Source organism: Taudactylus pleione, unplaced genomic scaffold (genome assembly GCF_031769625.1).
Source record: "Taudactylus pleione unplaced genomic scaffold, aTauple2 ptg000547l, whole genome shotgun sequence".
Lineage (NCBI taxonomy): Eukaryota > Metazoa > Chordata > Amphibia > Anura > Myobatrachidae > Taudactylus > Taudactylus pleione.
Window position 1 is genome coordinate 1,400,555 of NW_028284949.1, and position 18,467 is coordinate 1,419,021.

Consider the following 18,467-nt stretch of genomic DNA (forward strand, 5'->3'; position numbering starts at 1 on the left):
ACACACTGTGATGTCCCTACTGTTGTGCAGCTAATGTTATACAGCTATAACTCCCAGCATGCCCCCTGCTCCACTACAGCCAGAGGCCACAGATCACCTAATCTGCTGTAAGTGATATTTATATACTGTGACCAAGCCTTAGTGTAACTGTTACTGATACATGGTAATATACAGTTTCTCTGTATAGAATGACTTACACCGAAATGTTTTATATCTTTCTCATTCCTAATTACACTTATTCAGTTGGTCATTAAAGGGATTTACCTTTCATTTAGTGGCTTGTACAGTATGCGCCTTCCTGCATCTTACACTATGTGCATTGCTTGTACTTTGTTTTCCACAGTGCTTTTCAGCCGTGTATTTATATTAGCAGGTACAGATGTATATTTCCTCTAAGACAGTGATTCCCAACCTCGGTCCTCAAGGCACACTAACAGACCTGGTTTTAGTGATAACCATGATTGTGCACAGATGGTTTAATCAGAATAACTGAGGCACTAATTAAGTCCCCTATGCTCAAGTATGGCTATCCCTAAAACCTGGACTGTTAGTGTGCCTTGAGGACCATGGTTGGGAACCCCTGCTCTAAGATAAGAGACAGCCCTGATGTGGTCGCTACATTGTTTACTGTGTGTCCTGTTCTGGGTCACCACAAAATAATAATCTCTACTCATGATATAAAGAAAGGGCTGAAATACTTAGAAGAAAGCCAAGACGATAAGACAACGTACATAGCTGGAGATGTAGGAGGGTGTTTTCAAGCTAATAATTACAATGAATCAGAAGTTGGTGATATAGTATTAGTGGTGAAGGTGCTTCTCCGTATAACAGTTATTGGACATTACTGTGTCCTCATCAGGAGCTTGGTGTAAGAGGAACAGGACACCTGGAGATATTCTATGTGAGGCTCTGGAAGATCTGACACAATATGACTTCAAGAAATTTAAGAACAAGTTGTCTGATTTCTCTGATGGAGGACGAGGCCCCATCCCACGTGGGCGCCTGGAGATGGCAGATTATGTTACCACAAAAAATGTTCTCATAGATGTTTATGGAGAGGAAGCAGCTCTGGATGTGACCATACAGGTCTTCAAGCTGATAAATCTTATGGGTCCTGCAGAGGATCTCCAGCACCAAGTGATACAGCATGGTGAGTTCCAGTAAGGTGCACAGATAATGGGGGGTTCTTTCATGTGACTGACTTGTGCTTTTATACATAGGAGTAATGGGGTTGGGTATGGGATGCCGGCGTTAGGGATCCCAGCGTTCAGAAGCTGGCATCCTGACTAGATTTCCATCCCGACAGCTGTAGGTAAGTATCCTAATCTAACCCCTGACCCTACCCATAACCCTGACCCTCACCGGTGCCTAAACCTAACCTCCCCTGCTAGTGCCTAAATCTAACCTCCCACTCCCCACACCCTACACCTAAACCTCCCCCTTAGTGCCTAACCATAACCCTCCCCCTAGTGCCTAACCCTAAGTGACACTCCAACTCCGCAACTTACCTTTAAAATTCTGGCAGTTGGGATGCTGGTGCCAGTATTCTGATAAGTGTCAGGATTCCAGCACCGACATTGCGAACACCTGAATCCCTGCTGTCAGGATATTCTGGAGTATTGCATGCCATGGAATCATGCACTTATCATTGGTGAATTCAGAGGTTGATGCAGGAGGAAACATCACACATAGAACAATCACTATGACTTTACTCCTATACTGACTGCAGAAGGAAATATAACATACAGGACAATCACTGTGCACTTCCTCTTATACTGACTGCAGGAGGAGACATCACACACAGGACAATTACTGTGCACTTCCTCTTATACTGACTGCAGGAGGAAATGTCACACACCGTACAATCACTGTGCACTTCCTCTTATACTGACTGTAGGAGGAGACCTCACACACAGGACAATCACTGTGCACTTCCTCTTATACTGACTGTAGGATAAAACATCACACAGGACAATCACTGTGCACTTCCTCTTATACTGACTGTAGGAGAAAACATCACACAGGACAATCACTGTGCACTTCCTCTTATACTGACTGCAGGAGGAAATGTCACACACCGTACAATCACTGTGCACTTCCTCTTATACTGACTGTAGGAGGAAACATCACACACAGGACAATCACTGTGCTCTTCCTCTTATACTGACTGCAGGAGGAAATATCACACACCGTACAATCACTGTGTGCTTCCTCTTATACTAACTGTAGGAGAAAACATCACACACAGGACAATCACTGTGCACTTCCTCTTATACTAACTGCAGGAGGAAACAACACACACAGGACAAACACCGTGCACAGGGCGTAACCCACACACACAGGACAAACACTGTGCACAGGGCATAGCTAAATTTTTTGGGGCACCCATAGGTCTACCTATGCACCAACACCTCCCTGCCTGCCCACACCCCTGCACAACTTACCTCCTCCTGAGCCCAGCATGCCGCTTCATCTCTCAGCTGAACTCACCGAAGTTGGGAGGAGGCATGGCCGTGGTCCGGGGATGTTATCATAGCCACGCCTCCTCCCAGCTTCTAAGAGAGCCGATGTCATTTTTAATCAGGCGCTGGTTGCAAGCCAATCGGAACTCATGGACCAGCAGCTGCTGCTGGTCCGAGAGTTCCTATTGACTCGCGACTGGCTTGTGATTAAAAATGACATCGGCCCTGTACTTGACTATAGAGGATGCAGGGGGTTGCTTTCTGGGCCGGCATGCACCCTAAGCCACCGGGCCCCATAGCAAGCACACCCCTTGCACCTCTATAGTTACGCCAGTGACTATGCACTTCCTCTTATACTACCTGCAGAAGGAAACATCACATAGAGGATAATCACTGTGTACTTCCTCTTACACTGACTGCAGGAGGAAAAATCACATACAGGATAATCACTGTGTACTTCCTCTTATAGTGACTGTAGGAAGAAATATCACACAGGATAATCACTGTGCTCTTCCTCTTATAATGACTGCAGGAGGAAACATCACACACAGGACAGTCACTGTGCACTTCCTCTTATAATGACTACAGGAGGAAACATCACACACAGGACAATCACTGTGCTCTTCCTCTTATACTGACTGCAGGAGGAAACATCACACACAGGACAATCACTGTGCACTTCCTCTTATACTGACTGCAGGAGGAAACATCACACACAGGACAATCACTGTGCTCTTCCTCTTATACTGACTGCAGGAGGAAACCACACACAGGACAATTACTGTGCACTTTCTCTTATACTGACTGCAGGAGGAAATATCACACATAACAACATTTACATGATTTACATGATTGGCAATTAGTGTTGTCACCACCTACACATTCTTAAGGAACATTCATAGTTCTTAAAAAAATATGAATCAGTTCTGTGTTGTATAATACTTACCACCTGCTGCCTCATCCCTCTTCTCAGGCCCATGGTCTCCTCTGTGACTGCTAATATCATTATTACCTACTTACACAGGGGGGAATGGTATTGAAATACCGATGGCTCTTTAGCCGCTAGTTCAAATACCACCTCCGGAAGCCCGACAGCACGAGACCCCGACGCGACTAGGTAAGTAATCTAACCCTACTCTGGCCCCCCTAACCTTTAACCCACCCTTAGTGGTGCCTAAACCTAACCTCCCCGGGGGTTGCCTAATCCTAAATTTCCCCCAGTGATGCCTAACCCTAGCTCCCCCTCCCGGCACCCTAAACCTAAGTCTCCTGGGGAGGTGCCTAACCCTAAACTCCCCCGGGGGTGCCTAACCCTAACCCCCCTCCCTGCATGCTAAAACTAAAACTCCTGGGGGGTGCCTAACACTAACTCACCCCGGGGTCACTAATCCTAACCACCCCTATCCCCGGCTTACCTTTATTCTTACCCTCCGTCTGGACATTCGGTATTCCAGCGGTCAGGATGCCGACGCCGGTATCCTGATGTCTGCCAGCATAATAACTGCATCCCCACCAGGGTATATATGTAATGAGTATGTTCCCTTTCTGCTCTTATCAGGTACATGATCTCCTCAGTATCTCCTAATATCATTATTACCTTCTTATACCAGGGTATATACAGTCAGGTCCATAAATATTGGGACATTTACATAATTTTCAGATTTTGGCCTCTATTCACCACCACAATGGTTTTGAAATGAAACAAACATGATGTCCTTTAACTGCAGACTTTCAGATTTAATTTGAGGGTAATTACATCCAAATCAGGTGAACGGTGTAGGAATTATAATGGTTTCAATATGTGCCTCCCACTCTTTAAGGGGCCAAAAGTAATGTGACTATCAACTCAAAAGCTATTTCATGGACAGGTGTGGGCTATTCCCTCGTTATTTCATTATCAATTAAGCAGGTAAAAGGTCTCGAGTTGATTCTAGTTGTGACATTTGCATTTGGAATCAGTTGCTGTCGACTCTCAATATGAGATCCAAAGAGCTGTCACTATCAGTGAAGCAAGCCATCATTAGGATGAAAAATCAAAACAAACCCATCAGAGAGATAGCAAAAACATTAGGTGTGGCCAAATCAACTGTTTGGAACATTCTTAAAAAGAAAGAACGCACCGGAGAGCTCAGCAACACCAAAAGACCCGGAAGACCACGGAAAACATCTGTGGTGGATGACAAAACAATTATTTCCCTGGTGAAGAAAAACCCCTTCACAACAGTTGGCCAAATCAAGAACACTCTCCGGGAGGTAGATGTATATGTGTCAAAGTCAACAATCAAGAGAAGACTTCACAAGAGTGAATATAGAGGGTTCACTACAAGATGCAAACCATTGGTGAGCCACAAAAACAGGAAGACCAGATTAGAGTTTGCCAAACAACATCTAAAAAAGCCATTACAGTTCTGGAACAACATCCTATGGACAGATGAGACAAACATCAACTTGTACCAGAGTGATGGGAAGAGAAGAGTATGGAGAAGGAAAGGAACTGCTCATGATCCAAAACATACCACCTCATCATTGAAGCATGGTGGTGGTAGTGTCATGGCGTGGGCATGTATGGCTGCCAATGGAACTTGTTCCCTTGTATTTATTGATGATGTGACTGCTGATAAAAGCAGCAAAATGAATTCTGAAGTGTTTCGGGCAATATTATATGCTCATATTTAGTCAAATGCTTCAGAACTCATTGGACGGCGCTTCACAGTGCAGATGGACAACGACCCGAAGCATACTGCAAAAGCAACCAAAGAGTTTTTTAAGGCTAAAAAGTGGAATGTTATGCAATGGCCACGTCAATCCCCTGACCTGAATCCGATTGAGCATGCATTTCACTTGATGAAGACAAAACTGAAGGGAAAATGCCCCAAGAACAAGCAGAAACTGAAGACATTTGCAGTAGAGGCCTGGCAGAGCATCACCAGGGATGAAACCCAGCGTCTGGTGATGTCTATGCGTTCCAGACTTCAGGCTGAAATTGCCTGCAAAGGATTTGCAACAAAGTATTAAAAAGTGAAAGTTAGATTTAGGATAGTTTAGTTTGTCCCTTTACTTTTGGCCCCTTAAAAAGTGGGAGGCACATATAGAAACCGTTGTAATTCCTACACCGTTCACCTGATTTGGATATAATTACCCTCAAATTAAATCTGAAAGTCTGCAGTTAAATCACATCTTGTTTGTTTCATTTCAAAGCCATTGTGGTGGTGAATAGAGGCCAAAATATGAAAATTCTGTCAATGTCCCAATATTTATGGACCTGACTGTATTACTTATGTAATGAGTGTATTCCCTTTCTGCTATTATCAGGCCCATGATCTCCTCAGTATCTCCTAATATCATTATTACCTACTTACACCAGGGTATATATTACTTACTGTATATAATGAGTATATTCCCTTTCTGCTCTTATCAGGCTCATGAGCTCCTCAGTGACTCCTAATATCATTATTACCTACTTACACCGGGGTATATATTACTTATGTAATGAGTATATTCCCTTTCTGCTCTTATCAGGCCCATGATCTCCTTAGTGACACCTAATAACATTATTACTTACTTACACTGGGGTATATATTACTTATGTAATGAGTATATTCCCTTTCTGCTCTTATCAGGCCCACGATCTCCTCAGTGACTCCTAATATCATTATTACCTTACACCGGGGTATATATTACTTACGTAATGAGTGTATTCCCTTTCTGCTCTTATCTTACAGGTAAATCACAGACGATATCTACAAATGTGACACTTGAAGGTTAGTAAAATATTGTCTCTGAAATAAGAAAATAAGAATACTTTAAAATTTAACCAAACTGTATCTTTATTTCTGGAAAAAAATACTCAGGGATAAATGTAATAGCCGGATTGATGGTGGTATCAGTGAGTTTTCAGTGAGACTGCCCAATGTTTTAAAGGGACAATCATTTAAAAGGCAAAGCCAAGCTGGTATTATATGTGCAGGACTAACATCTGGATACAGAATGGAGTCCAACCCCAAACAACTGAAAAGTATTCTCTGGAGGCAAGCCCCTAAATTAGGGATGCTCTGCATTGTGCAATGCTATATTGGGAGGGTTAGTTATAGGACAGTGATCCCTTCCTCAGTAGTGTGGTAGAGCACATGGAGGAGAAAAGGGAGAACAAAGTACAGGGACATAATGCAGCTTCTATGTATTCAGCTTGTGACAAACTCTCATCTGCTGAATGCAGAGTCTTTTGTACAACATGCAGTTCTCATACCAAGGGACAGAGGGCGTGATTCGGAGGTGGACAGAGTGAGTACAGTAGAGTACAGTAGAGGCTGCCACTTTTATCACAGCAACTATTGCGAATTAATGCTGAGGCTGCAGCTGATAGGCTTCCTACTGAGATGCCAACAGGTCTCTCAGCCAGTGCTGAGCATATAGCCGTACCATCGATCAGCTGCATCATCAGATATTAGGGTAACCGTTTGCTGCTCAGAATGTGATGGTACATGACAGTGATACGCATAGAACATGCTGATCGCCACTACCCCAGTCACCACCTTATGGAATTGCATTTATCTCCATGCAATTACAATCTGCGTCCCTTAGCGGTGCTGCTGTATTGTCCATAAAGGGTCTGGGGCTGCAGTACATAAAGGGGAGCTGCAGTACATAAAGGGGTGCTGCTATGTTGTCCTGTCCATCAAGGGGCTGGGGCTGCAGTTCATAAAGGTGTGCTGTGTCATCCAGGGGTGCTCTGTCAGTACAAGGGTGCTCTTCCCCAGTGTTAAAAATAAAAGTTAAATAAAATTATCATTCCACAAAAAAAAGATCCGTTTTGATTTTTTTTTTGTGTGCTACTGTAGCTAGTGACTATGCTATTATTATTCGATGACACTACCGGCCAGACCACAGTTTATCATCCACATATATGTGACTCTGCAGGTGTTCTTTGTTGTCCATAAAGGGTTGCTGTGTTGTTCATCAAGGGGCTGCTGCCTCGTTCAGGGGTGCTCTTGGTGGTGGATTTTGAAATATTCTGGAGCTCTAAGACCATCACCAATGCCCCCAATGATTAATTTACATTTTTTGAATAAAGAAAAAAAAAACTGACTGGAAATTAATGTTATTGAGGTTATTAATATTGTAGGATCAAAAACAGGCCCAAATTCTGTGATTTTAGCTGTTTTTATAATTTTTGGAAAAAAAAATACAGCTCCAAAACACGAAGAAGATACAGATCCAAACCCAAAACACTTGGTAGAATTGACGACAGCCATCACTATATATTTATCTATACAGGGGATTTAATAAATACAGAACCTATTTATAATTCCAGCAGGACCCCAGAAAGATCACTCACAAGCCATTTCCAGATGGTCCTGAGAAGTGATCATACAGGCAGACAGGGGATATGGTAAAACCTATTGTAATGGCTGCCATGGAGGATTGAAGAGAAAAATAGCAAATTGTATATACAGATAATCCTTTTTCTTGAAATACTCTATGGTAACCTGGATTCCCCCAGCCTGTCTCTGTATAGCCCATTGTATTATACTGCCATGCAATATTTGAAGGAAAATTATTAATTGGTAATTAAACTGAAATTTCCCACATTATTTTAAATAGATGGAGCTGATCATTACCATTACTACCCCTTCATTCAGAGCAGACTCCTGGACCATAGTCCTGCTTTATCCCAAATACCCCAACTGCAGCCAGTAAAAAGCATGACTCTACTGACTTTCCATAGTACACTGCCTACAGGATGTAACCATTGTGCTTGGCCATGTTCTATATAACTTCCATTGCAATTAAATACCTGTATACTGTATGTACTATACAGCTAATATAAAGGAAATGGCTGCTTCCAGTTATCACTACAGATAGGAGGTGTGTAATTGCTCTATATCATAACCATTAATAGTACAAACTGTACAAACATGTTTCTGGGACTCTGTCACAGTATCTTCATTTCTGATTTGTATGCAGATATTGCATAGATTAAATACATATATAAAGTTTAATATGTGTTTAGTTTTTGTATCTGTTCCCCTAGGTTATACAGTATGTGTCTATCTCTGAATTCTCGGGAATATTTTCTGTACATTAAGACCATTTTCTGGCTTAAAGTACAAGCTCTGTTTTCTATTGACTAAAAAGATGTAACTTACAGATATGTTCCCTTGCAGTTTTGCCGCTTCTGGGACAAATCGCGCCATGCATGGCGTGAGTTATGCACACGTGAATGGGTACGCATGCTGCGATCACACTTGCGACTCCATAGGATTGCATGGTGCGAACACAGGGCCTGATTTAGCTGTAGATGATCAGGAATCTGCAAAGATGCCAGACCCGTTCTGTGCACCTGCAGAACAGGTCTGCGAGTCAGGACCAAACTGTCAGTGATTGACAGTCTGCTGCTGTTCGGAGGCGGGGAGGGGGAGGCGACAGCCTCTGTTACCCAACACACAGGCATGTCACCGCCATTGGGAGGGAGGGAAGAGGCCATGTTCTCCATCGTCTGACAGAGATTTCCTGGCCTCTTATTCGCAGCTGCGATGGACGGCTGCATGACCCCGAGGGTTACCGCAGCTGGCCGATGGTATGCAGATGTATCCAATGTTGTGTTGGACAACACAGCTTGGATACGTAATGCACAGGAGGCGTGATGCCTCCTGCTGCATTACCATATTTGCAAGGATCGCAATTGCAAAGCTGCCTGCGTGCATACATCATATATCTATAGCCTGCGTGCAGCTTTGCAATTGCGATCCTTACAGAATCAGGCCCACAGCATGCGGCATGGTGTACTGTGGTGCACACAGCTGCTATTAATCGCATTGTAGCGCTGCGTGCAAATGTTTGCAGCTCGAGTGGCAAAGATGCAAGAGGACAAATCTGCAGGTTGTGCATGTCCAAAATATTTACTATTTTATTAATATATATACTTTTAAATCCTATATAGGCTGCAGATTAAGATACATGGATCAGATGAGAAGGAAATACCGTGTTATTAAACATCATGATAAAAGATTAGGGAAAGGTCTGAATATGAAGAAAGAATACACCAGTCTTTTACTGATCAAGAACCATCGGGATGAAGAGGAGAGACAACATGAGATAATATCTTCAGGCCAGAAGCATCTACAGATTATGGCAAGAAGAGCATCAGATAAATATTCTCCAACCACTATACAGGCTCTTTTTGATCATGATGATGATGGAACTATTCCCAAAACTGTGGTTTTACAGGGACCTGCTGGGATAGGAAAGACTATGACATCCCAGAAGATCATGCTGGACTGGGCCTCCGGGGATCTGTATGAAGGCAAATTTCAGTTTGTGTTCTACATAAGCTGTAGAGAAGTCAACACCATCACTGGTAATATAAGCCTGGCGAGATATATATCCAGCTTTTTTGAAAGGCCATGTCCATCTGATTTGTTGCAATCAATCTTCCTTACCTCTGAAGAAATTCTATTTATTGTGGATGGTTTGGATGAATTAAAATGGTCACCAATGAATGACACAGAGATTTGTAATGACCCATTTCTGGAGGTCTCAAAAGAAATCCTTCTAAAGAGTTTATTGAAGAAAACCCTGCTCAGTGACAGCTCACTAATCATCACCACAAGGCCGTTCTCACTGATAAAACTGATGGACTCTGTTGAATGTCTTCGCTATGTGGAAATTCTGGGGTTTACAGGGAATCAGCGTGAAGAATATTTGTATAATTTCTTTGAAACCAAAGAACAAGCAGACCTGGTTTTTAGTACAATTAAGAACAATGATACTCTGTTCACCATGTGTGTTGTCCCTATAACTTGCTGGATTGTATGTACTGTTATGAGACCACTACTAAAGGAAGGATTATCTGTGATTGATTGCAAGACATGCACATCCATTTACCTGTTGTACCTAAAGGGTTTAATAAAGTATCATGGAAGGGACTCTACCCAGCCTATAAGCAGATGTATAAAGAAGCTGTGTGCTTTGGCCAATGAAGGAATTTGGGACCGGAGAATTCTATTTGAAGAATCAGATCTTAGAAGACATAAACTGTCTATGTCGGAGGTGGAGTCTGTGTTTCTGAATGAGAACATCTTCCACAGGGACACTGACACCCGCACCTGCTACAGCTTCATCCATCTGAGTGTACAGGAGTTCTTTGCTGCTCTCTACTATGTCCTGGATCAGAAATCAGTGAATAAATACCTTTACACCTTACAATTTAGGAAAATGAAAAATCTACTGGAGGCATCAGAATACCGGCCACATCTACAATTAACTGTACGATTCTTATTTGGTCTTTCGAGTGAAAAACAAATTCAGGACACTCAGAGAATCATTGGTTGTCCCATTTCCTTCAGAGTGAAACCAGCCTTGGAGAAATGGTTAAAGATAAATTCTTCAAACTGCCATAACGAGATACTATACGGCCTGTACGAGACACAGGATAAGGACTTTGTGGAGAGAATGATGTCTCACTTTCTTAACATTAACATTAATGACAAAAAAGGGAACCAGGAGAACATTGATTGCCAAGCTGTAGCCTACTGCTTGGAGAGAAGAACAATAAAAAATCTTGCTACTTTTCATGGCTGCATAATAAGACCAAAGGGTCGGAATATTCTATCTAAAGAACTTTCTAGGTTTTCACAACTTGGGTATGTGTTTGAAAAATCTCTGAGATTTTTTTGTGTGACCTGTAGATGTCCAGGAAGGAAATCAAAGGTTTGAACCTAATATGAGTTGTGAGATACTATTTATGTTACTTTACTTTGTAGATGAGAGGACATGGTGGAAACATACTAACATTCTGAAGGTCTTTAGGAGTATAATTCAATTAATTGACAGTTATTAGAATAAAAGAGAAGAGTATTTCACTCCTTCCCAATTAGAAATAATTTAAACTTACTATAAAACATGCTATATTAATCTCTTAACTTCTTTTAAGAAAAACCACCCACGTGTAGGAAACTGAAAGCCAGCAGACTATCTTTAAATGACACCATCGTACATTATTTCCCTGTAAAAACAATAGATTTTATTAACATAATTATTATCTCACCTATTCAACTGTATACAGTACGTATTAAGCAAGAATGAATATTATTCTGAGGATGCGAGTTCAGATATAAGAATCAACTAAAAGACAACATTGTAAAAACTGACTTTAGTATAGACTAATATAATATTAAAGAAGACACGTGAGACTTTTTTGGTTTTAAACCAATTTAGAGTTTTTTATTTTTAAAAACAATTTAATCTTTGCACATATCTTTATTACTTTATTTTAACCAATATTTTGTTGCTATTTGTCCTATTAGGACTATATTTTAAGAATTATTATTACAATTTAGATTTTAGTAGAAACGCACCAAATACAGATCTCTTTTTTACTCTTTCCTTGTTGTATAATGATGTCCATTGTGGTAGCTGATTCCTGCCCGCACCTCTATAGGCTGCCGAGAGAAATCAGTTATGGTCATGTCTCCAGCAAAGCCACCAGAAGCTGATGGTACTTGTGCTTCATTAAATCTGCTTATAATGTGGTTTTTGGTATTCTTGTGACCCTAACTATTGTACTGCCTAGGTACAGTACATTGTATGACCTGCCATGGAGAATTAGGGATTATAATAATTATTTTTTTTCTGAGTACTCTATGGCAACATAAGTTTTCCATCCACTTTGTTCCAGATTTTCTGTGTGTTTTAGAAGCTCCATTATATATCATCCGAGGAAGGGGGGCATTTTGTAACTACCTGTCTCTGCCTCTGTGAAATGGAGCGATCCCATTATAAAGGCTGCCATGGCGTATTTAAAGGAAAAATAACTATTGGGAAGTAAAATCCATTGTTGTAATTATACAGCCCCATTGAGCAGGCCATAATCTGTAATGTATAGCATAACAGCTCTACAGCGAGCATATCAGCTACAAAGATCAGACTTACTACCAAATGACAAGCACAATAACCAGTATCACAGGCCACATACTGCAGAATAAAGACCCAATGTGCAGTACTCTATCTCTGTATCAGCCTGATACATCCCCGTATCCAACCTAATAGCCTTAGATGAGCAGCAGCCTATTCTAACCTCCTTCACTGCTGCCCCTTCTGGCTATTCCTGATCTACCCAGTACAGGGCACCTGTCATTAGCTTGTTTCTATGGGCTGCGGCATATATTATATAAATGTATTATCTTTGCTCCATGTAAAGGGAGATACAGGGAATGGATAACAGAGAAGGAAAAAAGACCAATCAATAGACAGATAAGAGGAACACCTTGAAAAAGATGTCAGGAGGACGTTGAAACGTGTAGGTGCAGGACTGGTCATTTACCTCCCTTGGGACTGCATCCTCATTGGCTCTTGTCAGAGTGGAGAGCAAAGCTACTATCACTACTGCTATCTGCAATTAGAACGTGACTCTGCAGCATTGGCTTAGTACTGTATCACCTCTGCTCCTGGGATTGTTTTGTTTAATGGATTTTAAAAACTCAAATCAATTATTACTTTTATTACCGCCATCTCTGGTCCGAGATAATTGGCCCATTCATTATCTCTACCCTTAGCCTGCACTGCCAGACTCGGATGATTTTAAAGAACAGACTGTGTTAATTCAATCCTGCAGGCAATTTCACCCTATATATTGGCTGCTTATATAACCTAACTGGACATTGTATACATTTTTAATGTCAATATAATGTTTACGCTCTTTTAGCATCCATACAACATGTGACATGTATAGCAAGTCTCATACACATGCAGCAAGTAACGTATTCAGTCACAGTATAGTGTACTAAGGGCAATATTGAGGTTGGCTCACACGGCTGCATTCACACACAGCCAGTCGATGTTTGTGCTCTGCGTTATCAAACTGCTCACTGCGATCGAGAAGCGATCGCATGGAGCACGCTAAGTGATTGACAGGAATTGACCATTTGGGGGTGGTCAGCAGAACGCTGACCACCTCTAACAGCTTACAGTACAGTTTCTTATTGCTTGCAATAATGACACAAAGACAGACGCCTTATTCAAAGTGCAAAGCTTCTTATGGTGGTGAAGTATAGACACAGGCCCCTATGTAACAAAAGGGAGAATTATCAATAAAGTGGGCCAGGAGTGGACACATAATTCATAAAAAAAATGATTATGAGCTCACGGACAGGCAGCAGGCAGTGCCCATTGCCAGACATAATTACCTACGGTCATTCCCGTTCAGCTCCATTGACTATAAAGGAGCAGCTTCCCATGGAAGTGACCACTTTCCGCCAATCAACAACTGTTTTCCATTGGCTGAGAGCATTCGCTTCCACCGTAACAGCTGCTTTATTAAAGTGAATGGAGCTGACCAGGAATTACCTTAAGTCATTTCGGGTGGCAGTGGGCACTTCCACCAACCTAGGACTTCTGCTGGAGAAGAGGAACAACCTCCTGCAGGGATTAGGTAAGTAGGGCTTGCTATACTGTAGTGCCATCTCTATCTATCCACTGCTATTGTATTTAGGAGCTAATTCAGACCTGGACGCTAAGAAGTGTTCACTCATAGCTGCTGATGGTTTGCATTGTGTGCATGCATCGCAGTGCGCGTTCGCGAACCACTGCGAAAGATCAGGAAGCATTCGCTCGCCGAGCATAGACAGCCCAGCAGAGTAAGTGACAGGAGAAAGCGGTTTGTGGGTGGTAACAGGGGCAGGCCACTAGAAACGGGGGAGTGGAGGTGCGATCATAGGCGTGTCTGAGCGTCTCAACTCTGTTTCAAAGGCGTGCATAATTAACAGGCAGCGTCATAGTACACGTCACCAGGCTGGTTTTTACGCTGAAATGCTCACAGTGCTTGCAGCAGGGTATAGTCAACCTCAAGCGCTGCGAATGCTCCCAATGGTACCTGATGTACTGATGGTTACAGACAATTCCTAGAGATGACGTGTGCAAGTGCGCGTCGTAAGACAGGCTGGTGGGCGTATGCATACACAAAAGTGATCGCATGCCAAGACATAGTGGGCGTGCTAATGCCTTGTCGTGCGTTCGCCTGCCTTGCCGTCACTTAGCTGAATTTGCATACTCTGAGAACGAGCGTTCGCATCTAGTGACCGGGTCTGACTCGAGCCCTTAGTTCTGTAGTTATCATCAGTGGAGCACTGGCCACCCGGTGGTTAAACAGTGCATTGCATGCCTTGGATTCGGTCTCGTCTCACTGTGCCCATCCACGGTATTTCCATAATGTGACTAAGAGGCCTGTATAATGCGACCTGAGCAACAACGAGGGAGGACACATCTGTATGCTTTAAATTTTATTTAATTATTTACAGTAACATTGTGTCTGTGTTTTGTGCAGGTTCAATAGATGCAGATTTCCTGTTACAGAGGACGTGACTCAGGCTGGGTCCAGTTTATCTGGATTGTTTGACCAGTGTCAGATGGAGATACTAGAGTAAGTATATTATAATGTAAAACCAGGCTAATAACATAATCTTTCACAGCAGGCCCTGGGCCCAGTAACCTAATGAAGTTATATATATATATTAAGACAGGGGTGTAACTAGAACTTTGTGGACATCCTAGGAAAATTCTGAATGTGACCCCTATTGTACCTAGACACACCTCTCTATACACAGTGCACCACCGTAGTAGGAATGCCTAGTGCTTCATGCAGTCAGTGACCGGCTACTTGTGCTGTCAGTTGTGATCACAGTCTGTGATGAATCTCACACCAATCTAACACTATGATACTGGCCTGCACATGTGATCTTGGGCTCTGTATATTATGTTGACATTGTTGACATCTACCAGGTGTCGACATTTCAACCATGTTGACATCATAACTATGAATGATAACTTGCTGACTGCATACCTGTGATCACAATTCTAGGCCACTCTTACGGTTACCATTTATTTTCAAATTCCCAGACATGGAAAACATACTGCTTATTTGCCATCAGAGCCCCTCTAACCCTTTATCATCAGACTACCTCATACCCCTATATTTGCCATCAGAGCCCCTCATGCGCCTTTATACGGCATCAGACTACCTCATGCCCCTATATATGCCAGACAGAGCCCCATATGCCCCTTTATATAAGAGAACCCCTGATTTCCCTTTATATGGCATGAGACCCCCTCTAACCCATTATATGGCATTACTCCCTCATGCCCCTATATATGCTATAGCCCATTATGCCACTTTATATGGTTATGGTGGTATCGGAGCCCTTTAGTCACAAGTCATGCTTATGGTTCCCCTCTATATCAGTCTAAGCCCCTCATGGCCTTTATATGACATTATGATCAGAGCTGTGGCCCCCGGGCCCCTATATTACTTACATTGCACACACACTGTGACCGGATGCTGTTACCATGCTCAGCTCTCAATCCTAAATCACTGATAAATGATTGGTTGGTAATGACATCATGTTATTAACCCCTTCATTGCTGAGGGTTTCTCTGCTGAGCCCATTTTGCACTCGCCACACATTCCAACATGAACATCACTAACTTTTTATTTTTATGCTGTAGCCATATTAAAAAAACAACAAGTATGGCCATCAGATTTGTCACCGCGTATATAGTATATAACTATATACACCGCATATATAGTATATAACTATATTGTTCAAGTGTATTAGAAACAAAGGCCCTCATTCAGAGCTGTTCGCTATTTGCGGTCGTTCGTTCAAAAACAAGGGGTGGCTATTCAAATGATCCGTTCGCACATTGCAGTCTGTTCACACCTCTAAGTCTGAACGAGCGAGCAAAACATACGCTCGTTTATTTGATAACAACGCCCCCTGGCCGCTCGCACCATACGTCATGTCCGCTATTTATTAGATTAATCGAGTACATCGAACAGCGTATGAACTGCTCGCTATTCTTGTGGTTGGTTTTTTCAACCGCTATTTTGCGAGCAGTTCTGAGTTTAAAAAAGCCAAGTGACGTGGTCAATGACGCTGCTGGATTAATTATGCACACCCTTAAAACGCCCGTTTTGACCTTTAAGCATGCCTGCGTTCGAATTCCACTCCCCCGTTTTCAAGCACCTTCCCCTGTTACCACCCACATACGCCTCATTCTGTCACTCAAAGTAGCAGGCACTCGCTATATAGCGTACAAACGATTTTCGGCCGCACTGACTGGTTCGCGCATGCGTACTAAAAACCGTACGCATGCGCAGATGTGCGAACATCGCTCGGAACGAGCGTACTGCCGCTAACGAGCGGCTCTGAATGAGGGCCAAAGTCTCTTTTAATCTCATTATTACAGTAATACAATAAAAGTTCACTGCAGACGTCCAATGAGACTGCAAAGTGTCAAGTGCTAAATTACAAAGCCCTTGGATAACCATGGTTTGCTCTGATTGAACAGGGAGCTCCCCACTGACATCACTGCTGATGTCAGTGTGGCCGCCCACAAAAGGGCAGGTGTTCGTTAAGGAACGCCTCCATTTTGGATACCACCCCCCCGCCACGCCTGCAAAACGGGTCGAGCTGTCGATCATCATCAACAGCCGCCCCTTTTGTAGTGAGCTCCGGAGCGAGAGAATTTCTCTCATGCTCCGGGGCTTGCGCGCGCGCAGTGCCTAAACATCGACCCGCTTGCGAGCGCTCAGCGCTTGCGACCGCGTCTGAATGAGGTCCTGTTTCTCTATAAATACACATGAATGGTAGTGTCTGTATGCATATTTGTGTGATTAGTCTGGGAATACAGCGTGAGACAGGTATAATACAACTAAGCAAAATCTAATGGTTCCATAGGAATAGGTCTCAATATGATGAGAACAATGTACAAAATAAGGGAAGATAGTAGGTAAACACACAGAGGGAGGGGGAAGGGGGAGAAAAGAATGAAGGAAGGAGCGCTGTGTGCAATCTCCTCTAAGCATAAAGATGTGCCTAGAAGGAGAATTTCACAATATATAGGTTTAAACAATAATAAGTCTATTTACTAAGCCTTGGACAGAGATAAAGTTAACTCCTAACTGTCATTTTTCAAACACAGCCTGTAAACTGACAGTTAGGAGCTGATTGGCTGGGACTTATCTTTCTCCATTTTATCTCTCTCCAAGGCTTAAGCAGCCCATACACAGTGCGATTTTTTGTACAATTGCTATCGATATTAACGATCAATCGTGCACATAGTGTGTTTATGTACGGGTTAAGATGCCGATGTGCGTCCCCGCCATCGTAGAGCTGGACTGTAGATCTTACGGCAACACCATAAGATTGCGATCTATCATGTACAATGTGATACATATGCATATGTGGATCGTATGATCGTAACGATTAATCGTACACCATTTTGACCACATCATATGTAGAATTTCAAGAGAAGAATTTCAAGGGCAATCGTACAACACATCTTAACAACAGAAAATTGCACAATGTATGGCTGGCATTAGTAAATAGACCCCTAAGATTGTTAGAGAGCAACAGGTTAGCATAAAACACTACAGTGTGGTATAAAATGAAGATAAATACCCTTACTAATCTATTACCCACACAATTAATTGAAAATCAATCCTTCCCTGGATCAAACAATACCATTCCACCATTCAAATATGGAAGTGATATCAAGTCCAGAAGCGTTTAATGGCTGAGAGAGCAAGTGGCTCACCTCTCTCAGCTGATGAATGGTCCCGTATATGGGAAATGCTGTGGTTGAACCATCATTCGAGAACTTCTGTTCTTAGAAGACAGTACATATATATATTGTAACACGACCGGATTAGGGGTCCCTCTCCTGGGGTAGATGGACTCCCTCTTCACACACACCGCAGCCGGAAAAATAGTACACTGGTCTGGGGTCTCGTACTAGCTGGTCGGTACCAGTCTTTATTGTGCAACATAAAAGGAAAGCAAAACATAAAAGTAAATGCTAGCCCGTCTGGGCGCTAACTAGACAAGAGGTTCCCTCTCCAAATAAATAGTGGGGCCTACTGCCTCCACCATCAACACAAAGCGTATGCACAAGACTTACTGGTAGTTTTCACCAAGTGTCTCTGAGCCAGCCAGTCTGCTTGCTCTCCCA

The 18,467-nt window shown here is 42.6% G+C and overlaps 1 protein-coding gene across 1 annotated transcript in view; it reads left to right on the plus strand.

Annotated features, from left to right (window-relative positions):
- The first annotated feature begins 566 nt into the window (after window positions 1–566).
- Window positions 567–18,467, plus strand: part of LOC148500737 (NACHT, LRR and PYD domains-containing protein 3-like) — a 52,446-nt gene continuing 34,545 nt past the window's right edge. The window contains exons 1-5 of the mRNA XM_088451427.1: window positions 567–743; window positions 832–1,150; window positions 6,185–6,223; window positions 9,403–11,104; window positions 14,782–14,877. Coding sequence (XP_088307553.1) covers window positions 567–743; window positions 832–1,150; window positions 6,185–6,223; window positions 9,403–11,104; window positions 14,782–14,877 — 2,333 coding nt within the window. The remainder of the gene's footprint in view (window positions 744–831; window positions 1,151–6,184; window positions 6,224–9,402; window positions 11,105–14,781; window positions 14,878–18,467) is intronic.